The following is a 13,032-nucleotide window of genomic DNA, read 5'->3' on the forward strand; positions in this document are numbered from 1 at the left end:
GAAAAGATGAACGGAAACCAACGAGTAAAGTTTTATAAATTGGGTTGAAATTAAGGGAGTTTCTCGGTCTTAGTGTCGAGTTATAACACTTTTAGACCTAATTTAATTGTTGAGGTCGTAAATTTTTTAGATTAGTAAAACTAATCATGCCTTTACGCGTGTCTGAAAACATAGGCCGACTGTTAAGCCACTCTGGTTCAACCCCACCACCCGAAGTGCAAGCCACAGACTTTTAGACCTAATTTAATTGTTCGGGTTGTAAATTTTTTAGATTAGTGAAACTAATCATGCCTTTACGCGTGTCTGGAAACATACGCCGACTGTTAAGCCACTCTGGTTCAACCCCACCACCCGAAGTGCAAGCCACAGACTTTTAGACCTAATTTAATTGTTCGGGTTGTAAATTTTTTAGATTAGTGAAACTAATCATGCCTTTACGCGTGTCTGGAAACATACGCCGACTGTTAAGCCACTCTGGTTCAACCCCACCACCCGAGGTGCAAGCCAGACTTTTAGACCTAATTTAATTGTTCGGGTTGTAAATTTTTTAGATTAGTGAAACTAATCATGCCTTTACGCGTGTCTGGAAACATAGGGCGACTGCTGAGCCACTCTGGCTTGGGCGCACCACCTGAGGCATGAGCCACACACTTTTAAACCTAAATTAATTGTTCGAGTCATAAATTTTTTAGATTAGTAAAATTAATCATGCCTTTACATGTGTCTGGAAACATATGTCAGACTGCTGAGCTACTCGAGAGACAAACTATTAGAGTGGCTGGAGCGGTAAGAAGTCGAAGAACAAAATTGTATTAATCCAAACCATTTTTATTTTATAATCAAATTCAACCTAACTCAATTATAAATTTACAAATTGGATTTGGTTTGTTCGAATTATTGAGTGTTTATTCAAATTCTTAATATTAACAAAAATAAAATGTTAATTAGTAAAATATCTCATATTCATTAAAAAAAAAAAAAATAGAGGGCAGTTTTTTTTTTTTTTTTTTTACTATTATAAAAAATATCAAATTTTAAAAGTATGGATATTTCTATTTTTTTTTTTAAAAAACGAATATTAATTAAACTTTTTAAAAAATATTTTTATTAATTTAGGGTCTACCGTCCTCAAATTTCATTATTTTAATTTGACAATTTTTTTAAAAAAATATTACTTAACAATTTGAGGTAATTTAAATCTATGATTCGTAGGTAGAGATATCGATATCTAACCAATAGAGCTAACCGACATTACGTTAATAAAATGGTCGAGAAACGTTTATAAAGTAGTCGAGATAGGGAAGATAAGAGAGGATGGTATGGAAAAATATGCTCTTAAAAAGAGAAAATAATTATAATAAATAAACAAAAATTAAAATTAAAGGGTTTATGTTTGGACAATGGTTTAACTTGATGGTACCATTTGAAGCAGCTTCTCAGCCTGATCTGGAAACAGGGTTATGAACAAATATGCACCTACCAAATTCATTCAACTAACTGTTAGTATGCATACTACATAATTGTAGATCTTTTTTATCGATTTGAATCAATCTCTAATCTTTCTAAACTTTCGATTCTGTGTTCAATAAAAACGTGTTTGATCGACCATTAAAGTTTTAATTTTGTGTCTACTAAATCTAGGGGTATACGAGATGCGTTAGGGAAATCTTTTGGACTAACTCGAGTACAGTCAAAACCCAACCCAACTCAACCGTGACTTGAGAAACCCGAATACAGTGCATAACTCAACTCAACCCAACCCACCCATCTATTTTCAAGTTGGGTTGGGTTTCGAAAAACTTCAGTTACAAATATCAAATATTCTTAATCTTCGTAATAATCTTAAAAGTAGGGTAGGGTTAGATTGGGTTGGAAACCTATGTTCGGGATTCGATAAAAAATAATGTCAACCTGCAAACTGATCCGAATTTTCGATTTTTTAAAAATTCAACCCAACCCAGATCGGAAGAAAATCTAACACCACCTAACCTTTATGGTCTTGATCGAGTAATCTAGGTTAATCGGGTTCTCAGATCATATGAACACCTTAACTAAATCGAAAAAACACCGACTAAAGCATAAGTTTAGCCTATATTTTGAAATAAAGTTTAGAAAGTGATGCTGCCTATCAAAATTTTCCTAAAAAGGAGGATGGTATAGAGTTGAGAAAGCTTACAGATAAGAACAGTTCCTAGCACAGCTGAAATCTTGCCTTGGATCTGCACCAAACCAGCTTTGCCAGCATCTTGTAACTCACCCGAACCAACCGACTCAAATGTGCCTATCGTAGCGTACAAAAGAACCAAAAACGTGAATTCTATGAAAACATGATGAGTTGATCTGCCTACACATCTTACTTTTATTGAGATTTACTCCACGTATTGTTTAACATAAAACAATTCTTTGTCGAGTCATTTTCATGACTCAAAAGATCATTTAATAAGCCAACCGGTTTTTTCGGTGTTCCATAATACGACTAACGAACATGAAAACTAATCAATTACGATAAATTAGATGAAAATTTCAACCTGGTTTTACTGATTGGAGTCCTGATGTTATACAAGCTATGTTTTCAAAACCAGCTTTCTCTAACTTGTCAGCAGCAGCAGCGGACCTATTTACCAATCAAAACAAACACATTATAACTATTGTCATTCTCAAACACGTCACTACGCTGATCATATCTATTCACGACGTTTAGAAGTATAGAGATTAAAATGAAATGAGCCCGGTCAAAATAATATTTTAACCCTTTTCTTTCTTTTCTTTCTTCTTGACAATTCAAACGCTTCTTCGGCCACTCCAAAGCCACAAGAAAACTTTAATTTTATTAGGTTTACAACAAAAAAAAATTTGAACTCATGACACCAAAAGATATGTAATGGCCTAAGCCCACCGCTAGCAGATATTGTCCTCTTTGAACTTTCCCTTCCGGGCTTCCCCTCAAGGTTTTAAAACGCGTCTGCTAGGGAGAGGTTTCCACACCCTTATAAAAAATGTTTAGTTCTCCTCCCTAACCGAAGTAGGATCTTACAATCCACCCTCTTCAGGGTCCAGCGTCCTCGCTGGCACTCGTTCTCTTCTCCAATCGATGTGGGACCCCCAATCCACCCCCCTTTAGGACCAGCGTCCTTGCTAGCAACCGCCTCGTGTCCACCCCCTTCCGGGCTCAGCCTCCTCGCTAACACATCGTTCGGCGTCTAGCTCTAATACCATTTGTAATGGCCCAAGCCTACCGCTAGCAGATATTGTCCTCTTTAGGCTTTCCCTTTCGAGGTTCCCCTCAAGGTTTTAAAACGCGTCTGCTAGAGAGAGGTTTCCACATTTTATAAAAAATGTTTCGTTCTCCTCCCCAACCGATGTTGGATCTCACAATCCACCCCCTTCAAGGCCCAGCGTCCTCACTGGCACTCGTTTCCTTCTCCAATCAATGTGGGACCCCCCAATTCACCCCACTTTGGAGCCCAGTGTCACGGTCATGCTCGTCCAAGGCGTGTTGCCCATGACCGCATGCCCATGACAAGCCCAACCCTTTATGTCTTTTCATATTCTAGTGTTTTACTTTTATATTTCTAGGAAGTATTAAGTTTAAGAAATATCATGTCTCTGCTTGTCAGACATGAAATGCCTCAGAATGTACTATAGGGGGATACGACTAGTTGTCAACTTCTCCCTACCCAAGGTTATATACTGCAAGCCGTTGTTATTTCTCTCTTGCTTGCTTATATAACATCTCTTTCGAAAATCTCTCTCTGCCCTCGCTTTCTAAAACCTTGTCTTAAAACCGAGGCCAGAGGCTCGAGCATACGTCGCTTGGTCGTAGGTGACGCAAGAACGAATTGGCTTAGCTCACTTGTCGTTGGAAAGTGAGTGCTGCACAATCACAAGTCCGCTGCTATTAAAAGTGCGATTGTGACAAGTGGTATCAGAGCTTTGTAAGCTCCGTGAAATAGCAAAGACCGAGAACATGTCGACGACAAAGTCGACACCCAAAGCACAAGCCGACCGGCTTACTTTAATAGAGGATGAAATGTTGTTCCTCAAAGAAGTCACTGATACCATCCGCTTCCTGGAAGCATGCGTGAAGGAATTGAGTGGAAAAGTCATAGAAATCGAAACAATGGGTAACTGCCTGGATGGGTTGGCAATCGCAGAACTGATGTTTCGAGTGACCTCACTCGAAAAAAAGGTTGCTCCTACGAGCAGCCCAAGACCGTCTGGTAGCCCCGATAGCTCTGTCGCACACAAGGAGGGACGTGGCGAAGAGTTCGACATGCTACAAAATACAATGATGAGTTTGTTCAATGGATTAGCTGACGAATTCAGAACAACGATCGATGACATGCAAGAAAAGATGTCCGCCATGAGCACCCAAATCGAGGTGACCATGAAAGCCATGGAGAACGTCTCGGCTGGGCAAACTAATACAGGATCCAACAAACTGAAGTTTCCGAACCTAGACCTTTCAAAGGGAACCGAGATGCCAAAGAGTTGGAGAACTTCATCTTTGATGTCGAACAGTACTTCAAAGCCACACCGGCTTGTACCGACAACATGAAGGTGACAGTAGCCTCGATGTATCTCATAGACAACGCCAAACTTTGATGGCATTTGAAGGTACAAGACATCGAGAATGAATTGTACACCATAGATTTGTGGGAAGACCTCAAGAGAGAGTTGAGGGACCAATTCCTCCCCGAAAATGTAGACCATCTAGCAATGGAAAAACTAATAGCGCTAAAGCAAACTGGAAGCATAAGGGACTATGTCAGACAATTTTCGACCTTGATGCTAGATATTAGGGGCACATCAGAGAAGGACAAGGTGTTCTTCTTTATAAATGGGTTACAACCGTGGGCCAAAACAAAAATACACAAGAAAAAGGTCCAAGACCTAGCTACCGCAATTGCCAGCGCCGAGAGACTCCTAAACTATGGAAACGAGGCGAGTTACCAAAGAAAAACAACACAGGCTCCAAACATTGGGGGCAAAACATATAAGCCGCCAGGTCACGAAAATGGAAGCCCCAACAGGACAAACGGGGGTAACGACAGACGAAGCGGGTGGACGAATACACCTCCTCAGAACAACCAAGCGGGGACATCTCGAGGACCTTACCTTCAAAGGAACCACCCGACAACACCTTTACAATGCATATTATGTAAAGGCCCCCACAAAGTGTCCTACTGTCCTCATCGGGCCTCTCTCACTGCACTTCAAGTGTCCATCCAAGAGAGCAACGACACAAGAGTCGAGACTATGCTAGACAAGAAGGAAGATCAAGACAACCCCCGAATGGGCGCGCTCAAATTCCTGTCAGCCCTTCGACGGAAGGTCGAATTGAAGGAGATAATAGAGAAAGGGCTCATGTTTGTAAATGCGACAATAAACTCTCGACCAAGCAAGAGCACTTTGATAGACTCAAGAGTGACTCACAACTTCATCGCCGATCAAGAAGCCCGAAGATTGGGACTCACCCCATAGGAAAGGACCCTGGAAAAATGAAAGCTGTCAACTCCGAGGCCTTACCTATCGTGGGAGTTTCCAAAAGGGTCCCCTTCAAATTAGGAACTTGGACAGGAGAGCTGGACCTTGTCGTAGTTTGCATGGACGACTTTAACGTGGTACTTGGGATGGAGTTCCTCCTAGAACACAAAGTTATCCTAATGCCACTAGCGAAATGTCTGATGATCAACGACCGCAATCCCACAATAATACCTGCAAGCATCTAGCAGCCAGGGAATCTTAGAATGATCTCAGCCATACAATTGAAAAGAGGGCTCGCACGAGAGGAACCTACATTTATGGGTATACCACTGATGGAAGAAGTGACTACTCAGAAAACTATCCCAGACGAAATCAAGGAAGTACTAAACAGTTACGCTGACATAATGCCGGAGAGCCTACCACAAACATTACCACCCCGTCAAGGCATTGATCACGAAATTGAACTCCTTCCCGGGGTTAAACCCCCAGCAAAGAACGCATACCGGATGGCTCCCCTTGAGCTAGCCGAATTGAGGAAACAACTAGATGAGTTGTTGACGGCAGGATTCATCTGCCTGCCCGGCAAAAGCACCTTACAGAACCCCCATACTATTTCAGAAAAAGAAGGATGGGATGTTGCGTCTGTGCATAGATTATAGAGCCTTAAACAAGGTGATGGTACGCAACAAGTACCCACTGCCGATAATATCTGACTTGTTCGACCAACTTCACGGGGCCAAATACTTCACGAAGTTGGACTTACGATCAGGATACTACCAAGAACGTATCGCCGAGGGGGACGAGTCCAAGACGACGTGCGTGACAAGATATGGGGCCTTCGAGTTCCTGGTGATGCCCTTTGGCTTGACAAACGCCCCAACTATGTTTTGCACGTTAATGAACCAAGTTTTCTACGAATACTTGGATCAATTCGTCATAGTATACCTCGATGACATAGTTGTATACAGCACAACCCTAGAGGAACACAAGGTACACTTGAAGCTGGTATTTGACAAGCTGCGGCAGAATCAGTTGTACGTCAAGAAAGAAAAATGTGCCTTCGCACAAACAGGCATCAACTTCCTCGGACATGTCATCAGTTGTGGACAGATCGGGATGGATAGCGATAAGATAAAAGCTATCCAAGAGTGAAAAGTCCTTACTTCCGTATCCGATGTGCGATCCTTCTTAGGATTAGCAAACTACTATAGGCGGTTCGTCGAAGGGTTTTTACGACGAGCCGCCCCCTTAACGAAGCTCTTGAAGAAAGACCACCCTTGGTCGTGGTCAAATAAATGTCAAATGGCCTTTGAAAATCTGAAGGCAACCATGACGAGGGGTCCTGTCCTCGAGTTAGTAGATGTTACAAAGCCATTTGAAATAGAAACAAATGCTTCCGACTTTGCCCTAGGCGGTGTCCTTATTCAAGAAGAGCACCCCATCGCTTATGAAAGTCGAAAGCTCAATGATGCCGAACAGAGATACACTGTCTCCGAAAAAGAAATGCGGGCTGTAGTTCATTGCCTACGAGTCTAGAGACAGTATCTCTTGGGATCACAGTTCATAGTGAAGACGGATAACAGTGCCATCTGCCACTTCTTCGATCTACCAAAATTGACGGCAAAACAAGCCCGGTGGCAAGAGTCGTTGGTGGAATTCGACTTCAAATTCGAACACAAAGCAGGGAAGAGTAATCAAGCAGCCGATGCACTGAGTCGGAAGGGCGAACATGCGGCCCTGTGCATGTTAGCCCATATTCATTCAAGTAAGATCGATGGATCGATGCGCGACATCATCAAAGAACATTTACACAAAGACCCATCGGCCAAAGCCGTCGTCGAACTAGCTAAAGCTGGGAAGACACGACAGTTTTGGGTCGAGGGGACCTTTTAATGACTAAAGAAAACAGGTTATACGTCCCAAGAACGGGAGAACTGAGGAAGAAACTCATTCAGGAATGTCATGATACCTTATGGGCAGGACACCCTGGGTGGCAAAGAACGTATGCCCTAATAAAAAAGGGATACTTCTGGACGAATATACGGGACGATATCATGCAGTACACCAAGACGTGTCTCATCTGCCAATAGGACAAAGTCGAGAAAGCCAAAGTCTCGGGACTCTTGGAACCTCTACCTGTGCCAACAAGACCTTGGGAAAGTGTCTCTGGACTTCATAACACACCTCCCAAAAGTCAGAGAACACGACGTCATCTTGGTTATCGTAGATCGGTTCTCGAAATATGCGACGTTTGTTCCCACTCCCAAATTATGCTCGACTGAACTAACAGCCCAACTATTTTTCAAACACGTTGTCAAGTTATGGGGCATTTCGTCGAGCATCATCAGTGATAGGGATGGTAGGTTCATTGGCACATTTTGGACCGAACTATTCGCCTTCTTGGGAATGACTTTAAACATCTCTTCGAGCTATCATCCCCAAACTGATGGACAGACGGAACGATTGAACTGCTTGCTCGAAGAATACTTACGTCACTTCGTCGACTCTCACCAGAAGAACTGGATACAACTGCTAGATGTGGCCCAATTCTGTTTCAATTTTCAAACGAGCTCGTCTACGGGGAAGAGCCCCTTCGAAATTGTAAGTGGACGACAATCAGCCTTACCACATATTATTGATCATCCTTATGTAGGGAAAAACCCTCAAGCTCAAAACTTCACAAGCAAATGGAAGCAGACAACAGATATAGCCCGAGCATATCTCGAGAAAGCTTCCAAGCATATGAAGAAGTGGGCAGACAAGAAGCGTCGCCCCCTTCAATTCCGAGCAGGAGATCAAGTCCTCATCAAGTTGAGACCAGAACAGATCAGATTTCGCAGCCGAAAGAACCAGCGACTAGTTCGAAAATATGAAGGCCTGATTGAAGTCCTCAAAAAGATCGGGGCTACCTCCTACAGAGTTGCACTACCCACATGGATGAAAATCCACCCAGTAATTCATGTGAGCAACTTGAAGCCCCATCACACTAACCCGGACGACGACCAACGAAATGTAATGAGCATCGATCTGAAACAAAGAGACAACAAAGAAATAGAGGAGATCCTAGCCGACAGGGTTAGGAAGATAGGAAGACCCGTACGGACGATTCATGAATTCCTTGTCAAATGGAAGAATCTCCCTATGGAGGAAACCACCTGGGAACGCACTGAAGATCTGGACTCCGCCGCCACCCACATCGCCAGGTTCGAAAGTAGTCGGTTGACAGGGATGTCACGGTCATGCTCGTCCAAGGCGTGTTGCCCATGGCCGCATGCCCATGACAAGCCCAACCCTTTATGTCTTTTCATATTCTAGTGTTTTACTTTTATATTTCTAGGAAGTATGACGTTTCAGAAATATCATGTCTAGGCCTGTCAGATATGAAATGCCTCAGAATGTACTATAGGGGGATACGATTAGTTGTCAACTTCTCCCTACCCAAGGTTATATACTGTAAGCTGTTGTTATTTCTCTTTTGCTTGCTTATATAACGTCTCTTTCAAAAATCTCTCTTTCGAAAATCTCTCTCTGCCCTCGCTTTCTAAAACCTTCTCTTAAAACCGAGGCCAGAGGCTCGAGCATACGTCGCTTGGCCGTAGGCGACGCAAGACGAATTGGCTTAGCTCAATTGTCGTTGGAAAGTGAGTGTCGCACAATCGCCCGTCCGCTGCCATTAAAAGTGTGATTGTGACACCCAGTGTCCTTGCTAGCACACCGCCTCGTGCCACCACTTTCGAGGCTCAGCCTCCTCGTTGACACATCGTCCGGTGTCTGGCTCTGATACCATTTGTAACGGCCCAAGCCTACCGCTAGCAGATATTGTCCTCTTTGGGCTTTCCCTTCCGAGATTCCCCTCAAGGTTTTAAAACGCGTCTCCTAGCGAGAGGTTTCCACACTCTTATAAAGAATGTTTCATTCTCCTCCCCAACCGATGTGGGATTTCACAAGATATCTATAAATAACCCAGATACTTATTATGCTAAACCGTACCTTGATGTTTGAGAAATCTTTAATGGATCGATTGTTCTATAAAGTAATTTAGTGTTGATTTGAACCTAACTTAATTGATCAACATATCAATCTTAACAAAATCACTCTCATTCCACATTAACCATACCATAACTCAACATTATACTAACAAAAAAACTTACCTTAATCCTTCCTGACAAACTAGCAATAGCTTGGTTTGAGGTGAAAACTGGGCTTTAACAGACTGCACAAACTCAGGGTTGGGTTTTGTAAATGGCAATCCAAAGAAGAGACCAGAAAAATTGTTGTGCACTGTTCTTTTGATAATAGTTCCTGCACAGCACAGAACTCAAATCTCATACATTCAAAGTTTCCACTCAAAACCACTTTAGAAAAATGATTAACCAATCAAAGTAAACACATCTAATATCAAAATATATAGGGAAGCAGAAGGTTTTACCAAGATCATTGTCTTCATTTTGAATGAAAAGCGGGACATGGTAACACGATTTAATGTGAGCTCGATCGAACTGCGATTTGTCCCGAACATCAACGATTACATATCCATCATCTGCAGTTAGTTTTTTGGCTTCTTCAACATTGACAAAATTTATTTCAGCTCTAATTCCAAATTTTCTCTGAAGAACTTGTTTCCCTGGATAGGTTCTTCTATGAGGAACAGTCCTTGTGGAAAGCCAGGACGTCCTTAGGTTGCTGGAGGAAACACATACTTAATCCCTTTATTTCATATGAACAAAAAAGAGTGTAAATTGTTTTCATTTGACATAAAAGAATCACCTTAGCATTCAAAACAGCCGAGGGTTAGAATATATCATCACAATTGTAACAGCCCAAGTCTACCACTAGTAGATATTGTCTGCTTTGGCCCGTTACGTATCGCCATCAGCCTTACAGTTTTAAAACGCGTCTACTAGGGAGAGATTTTCACACTCTTATAAGGAATGTTTCGTTTCCCTCTCCAACCGATGTGGGGTCTTGCAATCCACCCCCCTTGGGGGCCTAGCGTCCTCGCTGGCACACCGCTCGAAGTCTGGCTTTGATACCATTTGTAATAGCCCAAGCCCATCGCTAGCAGATATTGTCCTCTTTGAGCCGTTACATATCGCCGTCAACCTCATGGTTATAAAACGCGTCTACTAGGGAGAGGTTTCCACTCTTATAAGGAATGTTCCATTTTCCTCTCCAATCAATGTGGGGTATCATAATCCACCCCCCTTGGGTGGGGACCTAGCGTCCTCGCTGGCACACCGTCTGATGTCTGGCTCTAATATCATTTGTAACAGCCCAAGCCCATCATTAGCAGATATTATCCGTTTTGTTCCGTTACATATCGTCGTTAGTCTCATGGTTTTAAAATACGTCTTCTAGGAAGAGGTCTCCACACCCTTATAAGGAATGTTTTGTTTCCTCTACAACCGACGTGAGTCCACAAGAATGAATGTAGGGAGATTTCCTTAAATCCCAAATATCTGGAGAACTACAAGACAACAAAACACAAACACTTTTTAGGAACATAGAATGTTAGCAACCATCAAACTCAATTCTCAGGCCGGTAAAATAAATCCAAACATTTGATAAAGAGAGATTAGGAATAAAAATAGTTGGAGTATCACTTCAGTTGCTTTAGTATCTCATTATCCCATTCATCAACAGAGTTGTGGGTTCAATGAATCTGTATAAAATAAGAATTATGACATGATCTCTTTCCCAGTCCTAAAGGTTACCAGTTTATATCTGAAATTCCAAACCTGTATCTATCTCATCGTCATACCGATTGAGTTAAATAAGTCAAGTTGGCTAGGACTTGATTTTGATAACATTAGAAAATTTTCGAGAATCTTTCTAGGCCAATAGGACAACTCCTACTTGTTCTTATCGGTCAGCGGCCGACGACTAGAATTTCTCAATCTCATCTCTTATTCAAACTAGGAAATAGTTTTCAGAATCCATCTATTTTACGACTCATGACGTCCTTTTTGGATCGACCTATCATAGACAACAAGGGATCCAATTTGGCACCAAGACACAAAGTTTGAAAGTTAGCAGTACTTAAACTCATCGTCGAAGTGCTGCCAAAAGCACTCAGACGAACTAGACATAGCCCTCATCCTAATCTTATTATGTAACCAAAACAGTAAATGCTTGAACAAATTGGCAGTGGACTTCCATTTTCTTCCAATAAAACAACCAAATTCATACAAACAGAGAAACCCTAGAAATCAGAATGGTAAGAACAAATGAAAATGATGTCAAATACTGTATCAAATCTGGAATTCAAGAGGCCAAATGGAATGGAGAGATTACAACGAAGAAAAGGGCAAATCGAATTTGGAACACTGTTGGATTAAAGGGTTAAGAAAAGGAGGAAGAACAGTTCACCTTCTTGCAGGAAGCGTTGAACAGCAAGGCCCAATGGCTGCCATTGTATGAGATAGCGACGATGAATTAATCACTTGCTTCAGCCTTCTCTGTCTCTCTCGATTCTCATTTAATCGCTTCTTTCTGCTTCTCATAATTTTGGATCAATAGCTTAGATTCCGGTTGCTTGCGATTTTCTGCGCTGCAATGGGTTTTTGACACGTGTCAATGAGCTGGACGGATAGTATCCGAATCTCTAGGGCTTGATGCCATGTGGGATTCTTGGACACGTGGGATTATTATTTCAAATTATTAAAATAATTTTAATTTCATGAGTTTATTTAACGATGATAATAATAAATTTAAATAAACTTTTAATTATAAATAATTAAACTAAAAATTTAACTATACGTATTATAATTCATAAATCAAATATTATGTATGATAAAATAAATTGTTTTAAATGAGATAATATTATAAATCTTATGTAATTATAATAAATTATTAATAAAACAAAAAAAAATAACTTATAACTTATATAACAGGTATAAAATAATTATAACCATAGAATATTTTATTATTTTTAATTAATTATTGTTTTTTATTATTAATTATAAATCTAATTTAAAATTTAAAATTATGATATATATTATTTATGAATGAGCTAGACAATATTATTCCCAATAAATAATTAGTTATAATTATTGAAGACCAATTTTTTACTAATGCTTAGCTAATTAATTACACTTAAGATATTTAGCTAACTAATTAGTAATTTTAGTAAACCTTTTGGAATCACCATAAGATCGCTATTAAATGTATGTCATAACTACTATATGCAAAACTTCGTCAAAACAATTTGTTTTAAATCATATCATAATACAATAAATAACAGGTAGATAAGCTACATGTTATTATTTCTCTTTTTCATTATTTCTTTGTTCTTCATATTCTCCAAATCAGTGTGGGCTAGGGAAAGTAAGATATCGAGATAGAGAAATAAGATGTTGAGTTGGAATGATGAAAATTGTGGATTCGAAAGATTATTTACAGGAAAAACGAGAACAAAAACGGGAGAAAATGGAAAACTTTTTTTTTTTTTTTTTGTTACAACACATCTAAAGGAAACTTTTGTACCCCGAACTATCTTATACTTGGAATAACTCGTAGTACTTATCCATCATCTTGTCCTCTTGT

General features: G+C 40.6%; 1 protein-coding gene across 2 annotated transcripts; it reads right to left on the reverse strand.

Annotated features, from left to right (window-relative positions):
• Positions 1-1,231: 1,231 nt before the first annotated feature.
• On the reverse strand, positions 1,232-11,994 carry LOC111467261 (rhodanese-like domain-containing protein 9, chloroplastic). 2 transcript variants are annotated; one of them, XM_023112117.1, is made up of 6 exons: positions 11,857-11,994; positions 9,917-10,170; positions 9,639-9,789; positions 2,529-2,614; positions 2,177-2,281; positions 1,232-1,476 (listed from the first exon to the last, which is right to left on the reverse strand). In XM_023112117.1, the coding sequence occupies exons 1-6, from the start codon at positions 11,988-11,990 to the stop codon at positions 1,406-1,408; spliced, it is 801 nt and encodes a 266-aa protein (XP_022967885.1). In that variant the 5' UTR covers positions 11,991-11,994; the 3' UTR covers positions 1,232-1,405. The 2 variants fall into 2 exon arrangements, with proteins under 2 accessions (XP_022967885.1, XP_022967886.1); XM_023112118.1 differs by lacking the exon at positions 11,857-11,994 and adding an exon at positions 10,255-10,371.
• Between the last annotated feature and the right edge of the window lie 1,038 nt (positions 11,995-13,032).

This window comes from Cucurbita maxima, unplaced genomic scaffold (assembly GCF_002738345.1).
Source record: "Cucurbita maxima cultivar Rimu unplaced genomic scaffold, Cmax_1.0 Cma_Scf00033, whole genome shotgun sequence".
NCBI lineage: Eukaryota > Viridiplantae > Streptophyta > Magnoliopsida > Cucurbitales > Cucurbitaceae > Cucurbita > Cucurbita maxima.

Excerpts from the sequence above, each read along its gene's own strand:
- LOC111467261 (XM_023112117.1), bottom strand. The coding sequence starts at position 11,990 with ATGAGAAGCAGAAAGAAGCGATTAAATGAGAATCGAGAGAGACAGAGA. Across the intron at positions 10,171-11,856 it reads TCAACGCTTCCTGCAAGAAG|CAACCTAAGGACGTCCTGGC; the intron begins GTGAACTGTTCT and ends TGTTTCCTCCAG. Across the intron at positions 2,615-9,638 it reads GTTTGTCAGGAAGGATTAAG|GTCCGCTGCTGCTGCTGACA; the intron begins GTAAGTTTTTTT and ends ATTGGTAAATAG.